The 20,283-nt window shown below is 34.3% G+C and overlaps 1 protein-coding gene and 1 long non-coding RNA gene across 8 annotated transcripts in view; one reads left to right on the plus strand and one right to left on the minus strand.

Annotated features, from left to right (window-relative positions):
• The window catches only part of LOC125668381 (kynurenine/alpha-aminoadipate aminotransferase, mitochondrial-like), a 67,096-nt gene that overhangs the window by 42,370 nt on the left and 4,443 nt on the right, over positions 1–20,283 (plus strand). For 6 of the 7 annotated variants that reach the window (XM_056164255.1, XM_056164254.1, XM_056164252.1 and 3 more), the window contains 7 exons: positions 3,986–4,082; positions 4,807–4,875; positions 7,845–7,977; positions 9,675–9,749; positions 17,515–17,790; positions 18,755–18,837; positions 19,021–19,117. In XM_056164255.1, coding sequence (XP_056020230.1) covers positions 3,986–4,082; positions 4,807–4,875; positions 7,845–7,977; positions 9,675–9,749; positions 17,515–17,790; positions 18,755–18,837; positions 19,021–19,117 — 830 coding nt within the window. Of the gene's footprint in view, positions 1–1,653; positions 1,846–3,985; positions 4,083–4,806; positions 4,876–7,844; positions 7,978–9,674; positions 9,750–17,514; positions 17,791–18,754; positions 18,838–19,020; positions 19,118–20,283 lie in introns of those variants that run through there. The other variant, XM_048902507.2, reaches the window with a different exon arrangement.
• Positions 371–11,937, minus strand: LOC130054427 (uncharacterized). The gene is made up of 3 exons (XR_008802744.1): positions 11,897–11,937; positions 5,853–6,117; positions 371–447 (listed from the first exon to the last, which is right to left on the minus strand). It is a non-coding gene; the product is annotated as an uncharacterized LOC130054427 (long non-coding RNA).

Consider the following 20,283-nt stretch of genomic DNA (forward strand, 5'->3'; position numbering starts at 1 on the left):
ACATTTTAGGTACAATTCTGCTACTATTTTAGGTACAATTCAGGTACATTATTGGTAAAATCTCGTTATCAATTTAGACAGTTTTTAGGTACAAACTGGGTACATTTTAGGTACATTATAGGTACAAACCCGGTGCCAGTTTAGGTACGTTTCGGGTACAAAATGGGTATATTCCGGGTACAGCACAAGTACCATTTTAAGTACACTCTGGGTGCCATTTTAGGCACTTTTCGGGTACCATTTATGGCATTTTCCAGACTTTGCTTGCCTCTCCTAAAGTATGCTTGACTAACACTTCAAATGTACTGGAGTTCTGCTAGTTTTCATGAATATTACCAACCATGTGTCCTGAAAAAATGAAGAATCTTAATATATGAAAAATTGCATTTAATTCATACTATAAAAAATTATGACAAAGCTTCTCTTCTTCGTAATATCCTATTTCTCCTGCAAATAAAAAAAAACTCCATTTAATGAAATATAATAAAACCAAATCACAATACGAATGTAGTTTACTGCACTTTTCTTTGTCTTTAATTCAGTTGACTTGACGCTTTAAATATTCATTTCTAATGATCTATCAATTGTCATAAAATAAAGCAATCCACTTACCAACTTACCAACAACAACCTTATTTGCTGTTAAACGCATAAAATTATTCTCTCGTTTAAGACTGGCTGTCGTTATAAACTTATTATAATCCATAATTAAAGTTCTTTATATACACTTCAAAAACTAAGTGATTTACACTAAAACTTTTAGAATATTACCTACAAACTCAGTGTTCATTTTGAAGTCTTATTTATAAAACTTCTTAAAATACTTTCAATATATGCATGGTCACAGTAGTTTAAACTGATTAAATGCACTGCATGTCTTTCCATCCTACTTTATTCTGAATCCCAACTGATATTGATTGACAAGAATCTCGTGACAAACAGTTCACAAATAAACATACAATGTTTTGTACTAGCAATACTAGTATATATTGCATTCCACGCTTTTACAATCCAGCACAATTCATTTTTGAACAAGACAATGTGATTAAATTCAGCTCCTCGATCCCTTCCTTTTTAAATCATTCAATCGGCCATGAGGTGGTTTATAAAATACTGTCTCAACTTACTATATATCATATAAAAAGAGCACAATTTACTTTAAATCCTTATAATTTAATTTTTGTTAATTGAGTTTGAAATTATTTGACGAAAATGTTAATTATATATGGTGCGGACCATTATTGACATAGTAACAAAATGCAAACTGAACTTCCAAATGTATTGTGACATAATTCATAGGATGTCTTATAGCAAGACTAAACTTTATTCATACAATATAAAGAACAAATGAACCAATGAAATTGCATGTTACAAATGAAATTGAATGATTTAAAAAGGAAGGGATCGAGGAGCTGAATTTAATCACATTGTCTTGTTCAAAAATGAATTGTGCTGGATTGTAAAAGCGTGGAATGCAATATATACTGGTATTGCTAGTACAAAACATTGTATGTTTATTTGTGAACTGTTTGTCACGAGATTCTTGTCAATCAATATCAGTTGGGATTCAGAATAAAGTAGGATGGAAAGACATGCAGTGCATTTAATCAGTTTAAACTACTGTGACCATGCATATATTGAAAGTATTTTAAGAAGTTTTATAAATAAGACTTCAAAATGAACACTGAGTTTGTAGGTAATATTCTAAAAGTTTTAGTGTAAATCACTTAGTTTTTGAAGTGTATATAAAGAACTTTAATTATGGATTATAATAAGTTTCTAACGACAGCCAGTCTTAAACGAGAGAATAATTTTATGCGTTTAACAGCAAATAAGGTTGTTTTTGGTAAGTGGATTGCTTTATTTTATGACAATTGATAGATCATTAGAAATGAATATTTAATGGAACATTAAATTATTTTATATTCAGAAGTTTGTACTCCTCTTTACTTTCTTTGTCCATACAAGTACTCAAGTGATATGATTGTGAATAATATGTTGTATGCATTTTTCCATAAAAGTAAAGACGCTCACATTTTCATGCTTGCATTGTGACATCACAATGCATCAATACATTCTTACGTCGTAAGACTATTTCATGACGTCAAGTTTGCTAATGTGACGTTATCATTTTGAATCCAATATACTTACAAAAGGTAACAAAGTAATTTGGTCTGCGAATTTCTTAAAATTATTTCATTCATAGCAGTATCGTTTACGATTTTATTTTCACGCAGACTGATGTAATTTGGTTACCTCCACATCCCCTCCTCCATTCCATTTTTTACTGCATAATTACTCGATAATTTCTGTTCCAATTGGTTTTTGTAATGACGCTTAGGCCTTTATAGTGTTTGGCCTTTTTTGTGCACCACCTTTTTGACATCATTAGTGTTTTAGTTGTATATTGGCTGGGATCAATCTGTGTAATGTATATATGTTTATTTGCGCAGTTGCAAATCTAGTTTCAATTTTTATATTAAGTGGTCCCAGCCAATTAATTTTGTAAAAAATTTGAACTATGATGTATTTTTTCTCTGTTGTGATTTGTTGCATTAGATGACATAATCACTCAACAATATTGTTATTTCATCATAATAATAGTCAGCTATGACAAAAAACGAGCTTCGGAATGCCAGAGGTCCTTCCAATAGTATACATAGCTTATCTTCAAAATTGTTGAATATAAACACTCATATGAATTGATTAAAACAGATTTAATATTTAATTAAATCAGATTTAATTTATTGACATATATTGAGACTAAAGAGCAATTTATTCTGAGTTATGGAAATTTATTTTGTTGTTTCTTGTTCACAATCTGATCAAAATCAGCTCTTACGTTGTAGATAATGAATTATAATAAGTTTCTTATGATAATCAGTCTTAAACAAGAGAATAATTTTATGTGTTTAACAGCAAATAAGGTTGTTGTTAGTAATTATACATTTATTTTATGACAATTGAAAGATATCATTAGAAACAACACGAGTCTCGTTTAAAGTCAACATTTCCCTAATTCTATGGTCGTTGTAACAATGTAGTTTGCCAATGTAACCTATCCTTGGGTGCCACCTGACGCTAAAAATTCTACTTATATGGTATAACTGAGAATGGAATACAATTTAACATAAATAGCATTGTTTTATCTCGTCTGAGCCAAAAGCTTATCGCAAACTTTTCTGAGAAAAAAAATTGTCTATTGCTGACATCATCATTATTTTTTAACTTCTTTGTACATGCTAGAACCTCTGAACTAGTTGTTCTGTGCAATATGTTCTAAAAATATCGTCGTAAGAACTGCTATACCAGAAATGAAGCCGAATCTTTACCAGAAGGTTTCTTTACATGTAAATTTTGTAACTTAATGACAGGTGTGATCAAACCATGAATGGATATATGTTCCCGGGGAAGCAGGGCAGGGTCATGTAATAATTTCAATTGGGAAAATCCTTGTAATTCTATTTCCAAAATCAGAAATGATACGGTTTGTCTTACATGCTATCAGCAACATTATGATGTAGTGCATCTCTCTAATTAACCAAGGTCAGGTAGGGGCCACAATAGGGTGTTTAAATTTGTTATTTTGAAAAATCTTCTCTTTGATAATTGAAAGGGACCACAATAGGGTGTTTAAAGCTTTTATTTTGAGAAATCTTCTCATTGATAATTGAAAACTTTAAGGGTACAATTTGTGAAATATATATGCAAGGTTCTTTGTTGTAGTGGAGATTCTCAAGTATAGTTAAACCATAAGACCATGATAGGGTTTATATAAGAATGGCTCACTATTAGTGTTCGTAAGTCACATGTCCTTCTTCTATATGAGATAGGTGTCTCAGGTGAGCAGTGTGGCTCATGACACTCTTTGTTTCATCTTGGAATAATTCCAAGTGTATCAGACATTATCTTAATAGGTAGACAAAAACGTGGACAGAAATTCAATATAAAACTTTGATAAACCTTAGTTTAATTCTCTTTTACAGCATCCATCATGCATGAAAACCCAACCCTGATATCCATGGCTGGTGGAATGCCTAACCCGCAAACTTTTCCTTTGCTGGATGCCAGTCTGAAACTCAGGTTAAGTAAAGAGAGTCTATATGGTTAGGTTAAACAATTTGAAATGAGTCCATTCCACTACCTGTATCTTATTTTTTAGACTGTTCAGTCAGACATTCTATCAATGTTGCATGTGACCTATTTTCTAGACTGTTCAGTCAGACATTCTATTAATGTTACATGTGACCTATTTTCTAGACTGTTCAGTCAGACATTCTATCGATGTTACATGTGACCTATTTTCTAGATTGTTCAGTCAGACATTCTATTGATGTTATACATGTATGTGACCTATTTTTTTAGACTGTTCACTGCAGTCCTGGCTGTGTAGAGTGATTTGACCTAGTTTGACCAAAGAAACATATAAACTGCATTCAGGGATCACATGACCTGAATATTTCCAAGTCAGTTGTGTAACTATTAGGCCCAGTATTTTGATGAAATGAACTACCTGTAATATGCTGTAACAGAGAATTTATCGTGTGGAGTCTTTCCAGGTCCAGATAATAGTCCTTACTATGAGCTGTGTAGTGTTTGATGAAACTTAAATCTTTTGATTGAGTCTAGGTTATCATGGAGCAAATTATAACTTAATAAATCCATCTCAAAATGCACTGATATAACATCCATATGATGTCTCCCACCACAATCATTCAGTCATATGCTTTTTTTATATTTCATTCTTTATTGACTGATCAGAGAGATATCCTCTTAAAATTTTAACTGGCAGTGTTTGTTATTGAAGAGATGGGACAACGATTGAAGTGGATGCCAAGTCTATGAAAATTGCCTTGCAATATTTAGGAACCAAAGGGTAAGAAAAAAAATATTACATTGAGATAACCCCTCTCTCTCTTTCTCTCTCTCTCTCTGTAGCACAAATAAAGGAATTCATAAATGATGAAATTTGTAATTTACAAGAAAAACAGGACGTAGTACATTTTTTACAAGACACAAAACATGTCATAAATCCCCCTTTTTCTAAGGTGACCATAATTAAGTTTTCTCATAGACTGTCAGACTAAATGCAGTTTGTAAATCATTTTTAGCTCACCTGAGCTGAAAGCTCAAGTGAGCTTTTCCGATCACCCGCTGTCTGTCTGTCTGTAAACATTTTAGACATCTCAGGAACCTCAGGGCCAATTTCAACCAAATCAAATCTTCTCAAGAACCACAATGGCAGGAAAGTTCAAATTTACATTGCAGCTTTCTGACATAGTACGGATTCAAGCTTGTTAAAATCATAGCCACCGGGGGGTATGATAGGGCCACAATACAGGGATAAAAATTTTACATGAGAAAAGATAGAGAAAATCTTTGAAATTCCTCTTTTCAAAAACCACTGGGCCACAAAAGTTCAAATTTACATCAAAGCTTCCTATATAATGCAAATTCCAATTTATAAAGATCGTGGATCTCAAAAGTAGGGTGGGGTCACAATAGGGAATCAAAGTTTTACAAATGAGTATATAGGGAAAAATCTTTTTAAAAATCTTTTTTTCAAAAATCACTGGGCCAGAAAAGTGGATATTTACATAAAAGCTTCCTCAAATAGAGTAAATCTAAGTTTGTGCAATTCATAGTAGTAGGGGGTAGGATGAGGCCATAATTGGGGATCAAAGTGTTATATGCTGATATATAGAAAAAATCTTTAAAAATATCTATTGAACTATTTAAGTTAGGGCTTTCATATTTTGTAGTTGCAATCTTTATGAAAAGACCTTTCATGGGTTGCATTGGTGTGTGATCTTGTGACCTTAACCTGGAAGTTTGACCTGCTTTTTAGCTCACCTGAGTTGAAGCCTTAAATGAGCTTTTATGATCAAAATTTGTCCGTTGCCTGTCGGTGTTGTTGGTGTAAACTTTTCACATTTTCATCTTCTTCTTCAGAACCTTGTGGTCTAATTTCAACCAAACATGGCACAAACATCCTTGGGTAAAGGGGATTCAATATTGTTCAATTGAAGGACCAAGCCCTCTTCAAAGGGAGATAATCACAAAAATAGGGTGGGATCATTTAAAAATCTTCTTCTCAAGAACCACTGGGCCATAAAAGCTGAAAGAACAAGGTACGATTGTCTACATAAAAAGGCCCAAAACTTTTCTCTCTATAAAATGTGTCTGGAATTAACCTTACTCAGCGTTTTAAGAAAGTAAAATATATACCAGGTATACCATGTCAACAAAATCAGAATGATATTCCTAAATGGATAGCATTATGACTTCATGAATAAGACATTTCCCGCCTTTTTCTCAGCTGAAAACTGTCAAATGTCATACAGATTATTGCTCAGGAAAAGATGTGTGCATTTGTCGAGCAAAATCAAAATGATATATATCGTGTATTATTTTAAGATGAAAAAACATGCTTGAATATAAATTTCCTTGATGCATACGCTGCATGTTTTCTGAAAGGAAAACCACCTGAATTTGTGGATATTTTCATTGAAAATGTCATTTTTGCAATTTTATGCCAACTTCAAGCTCTCGTCATATGACACAAATCATTTTGCTGATCAAACTGAGAGAATTTGGGTTTGCTAATCTATTCCTTATTTGAATGCCAGGGTTTGAGCTCCAAGTGAAATCATCAATTTTTTTTTGGCCAGATGACTTTAGAAACTGTACCTACTTCTTTGCATGAAAGCTTGACCCCCAGGGTAGGTTGGGGCCACAATAGGGGTCAAAATTTTACATGCAAATATATTGGGAAAATCTTTTTAAAAAATTCTTCTCAAGAACCACTGAGCCAGGAAAATGCATATTTACCTAAAAGGTTCCTGACATAGTGCAGATTCAAGTTTGTTAACTTAGCGGCCCCTGAGGGCAGGGTGGGGCAACAATAAGGGATCAAAGTTTTACATACAAATATATAGGGAAAATCTTTGAAAATCTTCTCAAGAACCACTGGGCCAGAAAAGTTTACATTTACATGAAAGCTTCCCAACATAGTGCAGATTCAAGTTTGTAAAAACCATGGCCCACAAGGGTAGGCTGGGGCCATTATAGGGATCAAAATTTTACATGTGAATACATGTATATATAAGGAAAATCTTTAAATATGGGGCAAGGTAACTCAGGTGAGCAATTTATTTCATGCTATAACTTTTGTGATCTTAAAATTTGACCTACTTTTAAGAACATGTAACCTACTAGATATTTTCAGAAGTATTCAAGGTAGGGCATTTATATTTTGTATATAGATTCTTTATGACAAGATGACCTTGTGATACAATCATATTTGATCTTGTGACCTTGACCTTCTTTCTCAAACATCCCTGACCTAATCAATACCTCCTGAACTATTTAAGGAAAAGGTTTTATGTTTTGTGTATAGATTTTTATGGCAAGACCTTGATTTACTTAGTGCTTGACCTTGTGACTTTGACCTTGAAGTTTGACCTACTTTTAATAAAAAATCTGACATTTTCAATATTTCCTGAACTATTTAAGATAGAGCATTCATATTTTGCATGTAGATTTCTTATGGCAATGTCTTTCATATTATGCTATGATCTATCACCTTATGCCCTTTGTCTTATCCAGAAAAGTAAGAGCATGGAAGTCATATTGGTGTTGAAGCATTTCTTTGTTATGTGAATTCATTTTCAGTTATGTTGTGATCCTTTGGGGCTATATTGGGGCCACATTATGGGGTCAAAACTTTTCATGGGAAAAAAGATTGATAAATTTTTTTTTGAAATTCACAACAGCTGAACAATGGCAGGGCCAATGTGACACAGGTGAGTGATGTGGCCCATGGGCCTCTTGGTTTTATTTTAGCTTGCCACCATTGATTGACTTTGTTAATGAGATACAGTACAAAGTTCACAACCCCCCTACATACAGAGCAGTGGATCATCCTGGTCAGATGGAAACAATTATAACTTGTGGAAGTCAGGATGGACTATGTAAGGTAAATTACTAGAATTGATGTGGTCTTATCAGAAAAATCCATTGAAATCCTTAATTTAAACATTATCAAGTTTGATTGGAATGCTGAAGTTGCACATGACTTTGTCCAAATGTTGAGGTTAGTTCAAAATTCTATGTTTCAGTAGGTGGGGAACACTTTGATTTTGATGGGGTGACCTAAGTTAAACCCTCCCCCCACTGGTATAATTCTGACTTGTATCAAATTTACATACTAGGGTACACTCAAGTCATGTGCAACTTCAGCATTCCAATCAAACTTGATACATGTTTAAATTAAGGATGTCAACAAGTTCTCGACTATCATTAGTTATACTGATCATCGACTAAATAAAGTTTTCATAGTCAAGTACTCATTAAAAATAGCTTTTTTGGTAATGTCCATCAATCCTTACAGTTATATCTCCCAAAAAGGGGGAGAATGTTTGCGACTGTGAATTAAAACTTCACCTCTCTGAAAAACCGTAACCCAATGACGATCCACTGATGGTCTACGAATGAAAACTGCTTTCCTTTCCTGTCATTAGCCGTGCGTTCAGAGAGAAATTTTCTCATCAGCTGGACGATTGATGACAAAACTTAGAAATACGCTCTCATCCAAAACTGTTGACCAAATTATTATTTTTTTAACAAGAATAATTAAAACGTACATGTATATACATTGAAAGGACCTTATCGATATGTTTACTTGTTTCTTTTTATGCCTAAGTGCATGTTGCTTGTTGCTTACACAGCATTTTGTTATCAAAATAAAAATTACTGTTTATCTACTTCTCTGTCACGAGTCAGTGATTCAGGTGGAACTAGGCCTCAGGTGACAGATTAATTATGGGTCTAGTGTATGTGTATAACGCACACCCTCAAAAGTTGGGTTAATTTCCTTGGAAAAAATGCATGTCGCACCTCAAATCTTTTCTTAGAAAAAAGCATGCTCTGTGGGGTTTTTTCGCAAAAAAAAAAAGATAATGAAATGAAATAAAAATTCATCAAAATAAATATAAATTAAAATGATTTTCTGTCTTATATTGCATATTGATGTTCTTTTCATTCTAGCATATTTGAATGTGAATAAACCAAAGCCTGTCTGTTGTGATATAGTATATCACATTGTTCTAGTTATGTGCAATTAATATGATGTCTTTATTTCAACTGAACAAATCTAAACGGCTATCCAAATAAACAATCCCTATTGTCAGTTTTTCATCCTGTGAGCTTGGCTAACCGTGTGCGCTGAAGCGTGACTGATGCCTTAGTAAACTTGTACCCTTTCAGTCAAGTTTTTTTAAACTGAGTACTCGACTATGGCTCGACTAAAGCCTCTGAGTATTCGATTAGTCTGTCCGAGTAAACTTGACATCCCTACTTCAAATATTTATCTGACATTTCAACCTTAAGATTCAATAGCTTATTTTACATTTTTAATGATTTTGCCTTTGACATCTCCACAAATTGTAATGATAGCCATTTCCTCGTGAATGCACTGCAGGTTTGACAAATGTGTGTATGAATCTCGAAAGATATAGTACCTATTCCGTGTTTTTTAAAATTTCAGGGAAGGAGGGGGTATTATAGATATGTACACTTTGCATCAAAAGTTCATAATCATGATATACATGTATTACTTTTACTGATTATGATTACAGCAGGAAATATTAAAAATAATGCCTGATTTTTCCTCAGGTTATTGAGTCTATGGTGGCAGAAAATGACAGCATTTTAGTGGAACATCCTGCATATCCAGGAACTCTAGCAATCGTACGTACAGAATCCATGTCATTGTTCAGTTTGAATCAGCTTCATTTCGTTCTGTCATCGTGTTGCCATGTGCTAATCATATTAATATTTGTGTCAAGAACAATAGAATTAAAATCAAATGCTTTCATAGTGTCTATGAATCATAATGCATCCAATCAAATCTTTTCTTTCATTAGGTGTAAACAGATTGTAATATAGGATTAAACATTCTTTTTGAAGAATTTATCGATGTGCAAACTCTGGACATTTTACTTACAAACTGAATAAAAGTGCAATGCATCAATTTCAAAAATTTGAATAGTTTCCCCACACTGTTAATTGTATTCAGGTGCATATGAATATAATGTTTTTGGATTTATTGATGTATAAATTCTCGTTTAGCTTTATTTTTGTCCAATCAAATAATTGTGATAAATAACATTGGAATTATAGTTATTTGATATATTTTAGCAAAATGATATCCAATGATGAAATTCATACATGATGTTTTCGATATGGATATTCAAATTTTAGATAAATTCATGAAGGAAATAAAACATCATTGAAACTGTGTACGATTAACTCATTCCATATATCACAAATCAAGGCATGGTTGATTTCCATCTCTGTTGAAAAAAAATAATCATATTTTTATCTCATTTTATGTTAGTGTGTATGCTTGTGCATGTCTCCATCCCTCCATTGTTCATCTGATCTGTATGTATGGGTATCGTCAGTTTTATACATTTCAACTTCTCCAGAACGACTGGACCAATAAAAGGTATTACCCCTTTCAAGAGGAGATAATAAAGAAATCGTTAAATAATAGGGTCATTGGAAAATCTTCTTAGGAACAAGCTGCAGATCCATTTCTGCTTCATACTTAGATATTTTATTGAAAGTAGACATTAATGGCAAACTGACAACTCAACTGTATGACAAACGGGATGATTTCAGCTTCTCCATCGTCAACTTCCCATTTTTATATAGCAATATTCCACTGTCACCTGCATATGGTGTTATATCTCTCAACTGATTTGATACGATAGAGCTTCATCTGCGTATGGTCAGTTTTTAAATCGAGGCAAGCTACTGACAAACAAGTTGATGGTACAGGGGTTTCAACAGTTTCGATTGAAGTCAGCAGTTCGCAAATTCAATGAACATTATAATGATCTAGTTCATCAATACAGCCTATCATTGGGTCAAATGCTGTCTGACGTGTTTCATACCGATTGTTAGGCCGTTGTTGGCACACTGATTTTGACTACGGATAACTCAGTTTACCTGATCAGGATATAGGGCTCACGGCGGGTGTGACCGGTCGACAGAGGATGCTTACTCCTCCTAGGCACCTGATCCCACCTCTGGTGTGTCCAGGGGTCCGTGTTTGCCCAACTATCTATTTTATAGTGCTTATAGGAGTTATGAGATTGATCACTGTTCGTTATCTTCACCTTTCATTTTGTAAATTGCTCTCTGGGAGGAAGGGGGAGGGATTAAGGCATACCAATTTTTCCCAGAGAGCTACAGTTCTGCAACTACCTATGAACCAGTAGCTCAAAAATGACTTAACTTGCATAGTATATCTGTAGCTTCCTTATATAGTATAGCTACAAGTTTGGTAAATCAAGCATTCCCAGTCCCGGGATGTGGGCTGCCCATACAATGGAGGGGTTCAAAGTTTTACATCAAAATATATGGGAATTTTTTTAAGAACAATGCCTTGATTTGTTCCCCTACCCACCTAGCTGCAATAATGTAGCCCTATCCAATTTTTTTTTATTCTGACGTTTTCGGGATAGGGCTACAATTCCATAGGATCTCCGTAATGGTGCAAAATAATTTCATGAATAACCGATAATAAACTCTGTGTATTAGTCCCAAATGTTGTTTACACCAAAAGGAGTACCAACTTTGTGCTCGGGCATGTCTAATAAAGGTGTTTTTCATTAAATATAATGTACAGCATGCAAAATTCTTCGTCTGCTCCGCCATGCTTGTTATCGCGAGATCTCGTAAGTGGATCTAATGAAAAGCCTAAACATTGACAATCAGCGCGAAAATGTAGTTACTCGAGCCACTTCGACAAAGAAAGGAAAATCATATTGTTGCAGAAAGAATTTACACTCTGCCGTTCGGTTTTTAACTTGATATTAAATTCAAACCTTTTTCAATACCGACAAAATAGCTTTCGCCTCCATACTTGTCCATTGATGTAAATACTACCTTATATGGCATATGCAAATGACTTGACAACCGGAAGTTAAAACTTCAGTACATCAAATATGGCGCACAAATATGAATCGAGAAATTGAATTTATCGAAATTGTTGAAAACTGTAGAATAGAGCCTCGCAAATCTAAAGTTGCAGGTTGTGAATTTATATATTGACTACGAAACATAGAATATCATTTTATTTACGTAAAGAATGTCAGGAAATGTTTAGAATGAGCGCAAATGTTGCGGGAGTGAATCACTCCTGCATTTGCACCATTACGGAGATCCTAAGGAGTTGTAGCCCTCTCCCTAAAAAAAAAAAAAATCAGAGAGGGCTACATTATTGCAGCTACTACCCACCCTTTCTCTTTAGTGTAAGCATTTCAATGTAGTAGTGGAAAATCAGTTCTCTTCAAAAGTTGGGGCTTGGGTGTACCACAACAGTTAAAAGTTTTACATGAGATTTAATGTATGCACCCTCTAGTAGTTGTCCAAATCATGCTCCCTTCCCTTTGAATTTCAAAATGGTTCTACAGCGTGTATCCAATAATGTCTGGAGAAAATCATATGGAAAACCACCCTGAAACATGCAGTGCATACAGTTGTCCAGTGGCAGATCTTGGGTTATTATTTAGCCAATTGGTTTATGAGTCACATTTCTGTTTGATAAAGACGACTCAGATGAGCATTGTAGCCCATGAGCCTTTTGTTGACCAGCTTTTGTTATCAGTCAACTTTCATTACATTTCCAGATTTATTTTAAATTCATTCAGGCTTGGAGGTTATTAAACTTTTGCTCAACTCATACTTAAACTCAGCCATGCTTGTTTTGAGCACTTCTCTAAGCAAGTTCCGAAGCTTACTATAGTAATCAAATAATCTTGAGCATGTACTCCATATGATTATGAGAATGATTTTATAAAAGTTTTATAGCCTCACTTCTGAGTATGGGTAGGATTTAGAGCACGGAGTTTGAGTGTGAAAGCGTGCTCAAAAAACTTTAATAACCTCCAGGTCTGATCTCTATAAAAATTCAGTCAAATCTCGGGTTAGTCAATTTCAATTTGTATCTTTTGTAAATCATACTTTATTCATGAAAATATTATTAACATGAAATTTTGCAAGAGTAGCCATTAGCGATAATTTAGTTCAGAAGAATTAACTCTGACACATAGAAGACTTAGGCAATGAATAATGATTCACGAAAGTTAAGTCTTGTGCATAAATACATCATTATATCCACTTGAAAATAAGGTCTAACAATATAAAATTAATCCATATTACTTTTTTTCCGAATCACTGATACGACCCATTCATTATTTTTGTTCGCATTTAACAACATTTATTCCGGTATATACGAGGGCTATTCGATATGTAATGTGTATTGTACCACAGCGCGATAACGCTTTGCACGATTTCGTGTATGATGATACTCTTGAATAGCTCTATTCAATACCTTTCCAACGGTATAAACACGAGCCTTCAGCTCCACATAGTTTTAAACTTATAGTCATTTCAATAGAGCCAGTCGTTGATCACTGTTGTAAAAATGGTTGGGAAACAGAGTGAGAATATTGAAGAAATTAGAGCTTATATAAAAGTTCGCACAAAACTCGTTCATTCGGTAATGCAGATTTTTGCTGAATTGGGGGAAGTTTATGGGTCTGATAAGGTATCTTATGAGACAGGTGGAGAAAGACATTTCTGACTGGCACAGAGTCCGTCAAAGATGCAGCAAAATCTGGGCGACCTGTGACTGTAACAAGCAAGGCAAATGTCTCAAAAGTCAGGGAAATAATTGAAAGTGATGGCAGATACACGATTCGTGATATTGCCAAAGCTGTTGGCGTATCGCTATCGCGGGTGAATTTCGTTTTGAAGCGTATTTTGAAAGTACAAAAGATTTCTGCCAGATGGATACCGCAGATATTGACAGATGACCAAAAAAGTGTACGAGTACAAACCACTAAGCAATTGCTCTAAATGTTTCCCAAATTCAATCAAAAACAATTTGTAAACATTCTTACTGGTGACGAAACATGGGTTCACTATTTCGAACCAGTAAGAAAAATTGGAAACAAAATATGGCTAACTAAACACGATAAAAGGCCTGTAGTTGCCAAAAGAACCATAAGCACAAAGAAGGTTCTTTATTGCATATTCTTTTCATGTGATGGTATAACCGTGCAAATTCCGGTGTCGAAGGAAAAACGTGTTACAGGTCGGTATTACCGAGATGTTATACTAAAAAAGCTCAAGAGATATTATCATAATCGACGCCCTGTGTCGGGATTTAGGCATGTTCGTCTACTTCATGATAATGCTCCATCACATACACATGAGCTTTGTTACCGTCTTTCCACACCCACCATACTCTCCAGATCTAGCCCCATGCGGCTTTTTCCTTTTTCCAAAACTTAAAAAGTTCTTACCTGGTCGTCGTCCCGACAAGCCCTTGGCTCAGCCATTAGACAGTGCCTCAGAGATCTACCTAAATCAGCGTACCGTGACGCATTTCAGAAATGGATTCAGCGATTGAAATTATGTATTTCAAACCGCGGAGAATACTTTGAAGGGATGTAATGATCATTTCACTATTTGAGACGAATGCTCTTGAGATATCGTACGTTACACATTACATATCGAACAGCCTCGTAGTTATATTGTCGGGCTTTTACACAACCCAACCTCACCAGGGGGTACAGGGTTTTGAGAATTCCAACGTTTTCACACATTCACACGGACAGACATTCATACTAAACAAAGGCTAGAATTAAAGAAAGTAGCAAAATTGACAATCTACCCATTCATTATAACTTGTATTAACAACTAATCAAAGATGTACACCTTATGCATAATAAGCAGTTTGTGTTGAATGATTTTCTGAATCATGAGAAAGTGGTGCTTGAGAATTTCAAGAATTTGTACAGATAGTTTTCATGAGGAGATAAATGGTAAACTGAATAAAATGCAACAGAGAAAATGTCAAAGTATGTACTAGTAAATGCTCATACGCCCCACTTTTTACAAAAATAAGAAGAATATATGGTCTTTCATGTAAGACTTATGAACAACATTTAGTAGTATATGTGAAGTTGAGTTTTTTTCTGCAAATCTTTTCAATGATTTTACTTATTTCGTTAATTGATGGCTATGTCTCATTTTGCTCATATTTGAAAGAGATAAAACCTGTCAATTTTAATGTCAAAGAAAATGTGTTTCTGTGTGTAGGTTGATGAATCATTTTACCAATACAACTTTGCTTTCTAAGGGCAATAGATCTGCCTGTTGTAATTAACTGTAACTGTAATTGTAAAATAAGTCATCGGGGGTTGAAAAAAAAATGCACCAGCACTTTAAGATTTGTAATGTAAAAGCACTAAGTATGTAAAAAAAAATCACAAATTAAAAGCTAATCTAAAAAGATGCGTTTTGAGGTCTGCTTTAAAACTAGACAGTGAAGTACATTGTCTGGGTTTAAAAGGCAGAGAGTTCCAGAGACTCGATGTGGCCTTATCCAAACGTCAATCCTCATATGTTTTCATACGTGTCCGATATACCTAGAGAAGATGATGAGATTCGAATCTTAGTGATCGTGTGGGATTGTAAATTGTAAGGATATCCTTGATAGGTTGTTGAGAGATTTTGAAAGTATGAAGAAGGATCTTATATTGAATTCTGTATTCAACTGGGAGCCAGTGACGATCTATTAAAAACGAACAATATGGTCGGATTTTTTTTTTGAGCGTGTTATTAATCTTGCAGCTGTCTTTTCCGCCCTCTGACGTTTGCTGGTGTGTTGACAATGAACACCATAAAACAATGCATTTCCGTAATCTAATCTGGATGTAACTAACGAGTTTACTAGAGTTTTACATGCTTCATCATTGATAAATGAACGGATACAGCCAATTCTGCGAATGCTCACATATGTTTACCACATCAAAAGAGTATTGTTGCATTTATTAAATGATTAAAATTTCCTGATTGGCTAAAATCACACCACTCCTTACAAGAGAACAAAATCTTAACATTGCCATTTTACTCAAAGGGTGAACAATGCATTTATATACTGATGCAATGTAGTTTGTCATTATGATGTCATTCTTATCATATGTTTGTCATTATGATGTCATTCCTATCATCTGTTTGTCATTATGATGTCATTCCTATAATCTGTTTGTCATTATGATGTCATTCGTATCATCTGTTTGTCATTATGATGTCACTCCTATCATATGTTTGTCATTATGATGTCATTCCTATAATCTGTTTGTCATTATGATGTCATTCGTATCATCTGTTTGTCATTATGATGTCATTCCTATCATCTGTTTGCCATTATGATGTCATTCTTATCATGTTTATCATTATGATGTCATTATTATCATCTGTTTGCCATTATGATTCCATTCTTATCATCTGTTTATCATTATGATGCCATTCCTATTATCTTTAGCTCACCTGAGCTGAAAGCTCAAGTGAGCTTTTCTGATCGCCTCTTGTCCGTCGTCTGTAAACGTTTTACATTTTCGACTTCTTCTCCAGAACCACTGGATCAATTTCAACCAAACTTGGCCAAAAGCATCCTTGGGTAAACGGCTTTCAAGTTTGTTCAAATGAAGAGCCATGTTCATTTCAAAGGGGGAATACTTACAAAAAAAGTTTTACACACAAATATATAGCAAAATCTTTTAAAATCTTCTTCTCAAGAACTACTGGGCCAGGAATGTTGAAATTTACATGAAAGCTTCCTGACATAGTGCAGATTCACGTTTATTAAAATCATGGCCCCCGGGGGTAAGATGAGGCGACAATAGGGGATCAAAATTTTACATACAAATATATAGGGAAAATCATAAAAGATCTTCTGAAAAATCACTGGGCCAGAAAAGTTTACATTCACATGAAAGCTTTCTGACATAGTCCAGATTCAGTTTTGAAATAAATCATGGCCCGCGGGAGTAGGTTGGAGCCACAATAGGGATCAAAGTTTTACATGCGAAGATGTAGGGAAAATCTTTAGAAATGAGCCAACGTGACTCAGGTGAGCGATATGGTCCATGGGCTTCTTGTTTTGTCATTATGATGTCATTCTTATCATCTGTTTGCCATTATGATGTCATTCTCATCATCTGTTTGTTATTATGATGGTATTTTAATCATCTGTTTGTCATTATGATGTCATTTTTAACACAATCTGTTTGTCATTATGATGTTATTCTTATTATCTGTTTGTCATTATGATGTCATTCTTATCTGTTTGTCATTATGATGGTATTTTTATCATCTGTTTGTCATTATGACAGGTTTTATAGTACCTGTTTGCTATCTTGATGTCAATACAAAATCTAAAGTTATTTTAGAAATTGATTACGTGTAGATGTATTTACTTTTGATATTTGTTATAATTTATAATGAATGATGTGGGACTTTATTGTCATTTGATATCATGTTAGGGAACATTAATCTATATGAAGCTTTCTAGCATTGCATTCCTTGATGGTAAGATAATTTCAAAGGAATTTAATCCTCCTTATAGAAATTTGTAATTTTTATTTGATAGGCCAAACCCCTTACATCCAATATAATTCCAGTGGATTCCGATAATGATGGTTTAAATCCATCAAGCCTTCGGCAAGCTCTGTCAAGATGGTCCCCATCTGAAGCCAGAAAACTTGGATCTGGTGCCCCAAAATTTCTGTACGTGGTCCCAAACGGTGGCAACCCCACAGGGACAGGACTAACAATAGAAAGAAAGAAGGAAATATACAAAATATCGCAGGAGTATGACCTCATCATCCTGGAAGATGATCCATATTTCTATCTGCAGTTCAGAAAGGTATTTAACGCATTGCAGTGACATAATTTTGTTATGAAATTATTGATTTTGTTCAACAGGTTGAAAAATAATTGTGTTTGTTTACATTTACTGTGTTTTAATTTCACTTATCATGTGATAATTCTTTGTCAAATTTTTTTGTATTTAGTACAGCTTTAAGATTTGTACAGTCTTATCTATACATGTGTATGTGTAGCGGTCAGTTGGATTCGATATCACCAACAGGCAGATGGCTCAGTTGAAAGAACACCTCACTAAAGTTACTGAGGACCAGAATTTGAATTCCAGTCTGGTTCATTGCACTTCCACCATTCTTGTTACATATGTAGAACTTTAAATCCATGCAAACGTTGATTTATCTTATGAATCATCAAGGCATCTGTACATGTATACATGTATACGGTACTCCCCAAAAATATCTTGATGCTTGGTCAGTTGAAGTTAAAGCGAGTCATATGGAAATTCTGATAGAGATACTGATTGGCTAATTCAATAATTTATGTGCCAATAGAGGCTACTCTGAAGTGCTTTTTTCATAGAAAGAAACTAGATTCAGTACTTAAAACATCTTTCCTCTGGAAAATCTCCCCAGCATGACCACCATTGTTGTTATGGAGTGTGATGTGTAGGATGAACTGATTTAGAATACATGTAAAATATTTTCACTCACCTCTGATATATTATAATTTGACTTCATACAAGAAACTTATTGGTCATGCATTTATCAGAAATTATTGCAAACATATTTGCTTTCAATAGTGTCTCCATATTTGTGTTTATCAATTTAAGTCCATCTTTCGAGAGACTGTTTTTACTATAGAAGGCGTCCAAAATTTGGGTTCATCCAGACTTTATAGATAGCTAGCGGAATGGTTGATTGATGAGAAATTTCTACTGTACTAAACGTGATTGTGATTGCTTAATTACGTAAAATATTAGAATCCTAATTGAATGTCATTTTAAGCCCTATGTACCAAGTTTCCTGTCATTGGATGTGGACGGACGAGTGGTGAGATGCGATTCCTTCTCCAAGCTCATCTCATCAGGGTTAGCTACATTTGTATTAGCTTAATGCAGAGAATTATGAAATTTTGGCTGTACATCTTGTAGTATGAAAAATACATCAGAGTGTAAAAGACTTATAAGAGAACAATGATTGTTAAAACTATGAAATTAACAATGACTGATAATACCTATACATGTATTTCAATGTATTGATCATAATTACAGAATGAGGCTGGGCTTTGTCACAGGGCCACGACCACTGTTGGAGAGGCTGGAACTTCACATGCAGTGTTCAGTGATGCATGCAAGTGGAATCGCTCAGGTGTGTTTATTCATGTATAGTTGAGAGGTCATATACATTACCGTGCATGAGTCTTTGCAAGTGTCTATATTGGACAAAAAGGAATTGCTCAGAATACCATATATATTTGAACATTTTGAAAAACTTAATATATGTGCATTTGCAGTCAACATCCTGACAAGTATGTACATGTAATATGGGGTGCTTTTACATTTACCAGGAAAAAACTGATTTTGGTCTCATACACTTTGAATAGGCATTGACGTTGCCAGCAGATTAATGATCACAACAATGTAAATGGGAAGCCTTCTATATTGTTTCATGGGTTGACATCATTAACACTTGATTAATTAGCAGGTAGAAATCATAATTACCGTATATAGGGTAATTTTGGCGTTGGAAATATTTAGCTGATTTTTCTAAAAAAAAAAAAATATATATATATATATATATATGCAGATAACGAACAGTGATCAATCTCATAACTCCTACAAGCAATACAAAATAGATAGTTGGGCAAACACGGACCCCTGGACACACCAGAGGTGGGATCAGGTGCCTAGGAGGAGTAAGCATCCCCTGTTGACCGGTCACACCCGCCGTGAGCCCCATATCCTGATCAGGTAAACGGAGTTATCCGCAGTCAAAATCAGTGTGCCAAGAACGGCTATACAGTTTGAAGTTTTAGTGCTTCAATTGTTAGCGCATTTTCATTTGACAAGTGTATCTTTTATATGGATAGATATTTTGACTCTTTCTTTTTTGCCGAATTTTTATCATCCACCAAAAAAGCCAACATTTCCAGTGCACCAAATATATGGAAAGATGGGAATCGTAATTAGCACCTTTAGGTAATTAAACGTTAGAAATCATTACATCGTGAATAAAATTAGATATTGTAATTAATGTTAATTAAAAGGTTGAAATACCCAACTGATGGTTAATAAATCTTAGAAAGCTTAATTAACATCAGATGGTACTTAAAAGGTAGATATCATAATTGCACTACATGGTAATTAAAAGGTATGAATTGTAATTAACACCTGATGGCAATGAACAAGTAGTAATTGAAACAAACACCTTATGGTAAGATTAACATCATATGATAATGTATATGATGTGGGGAATTTGACTAGTCCACAAGGAAATAACGTGAATGTGATGGGACTCTTTCCCAATACCCAAAG

This window comes from Ostrea edulis, chromosome 4 (genome assembly GCF_947568905.1).
Source record: "Ostrea edulis chromosome 4, xbOstEdul1.1, whole genome shotgun sequence".
NCBI classification, from domain to species: domain Eukaryota; kingdom Metazoa; phylum Mollusca; class Bivalvia; order Ostreida; family Ostreidae; genus Ostrea; species Ostrea edulis.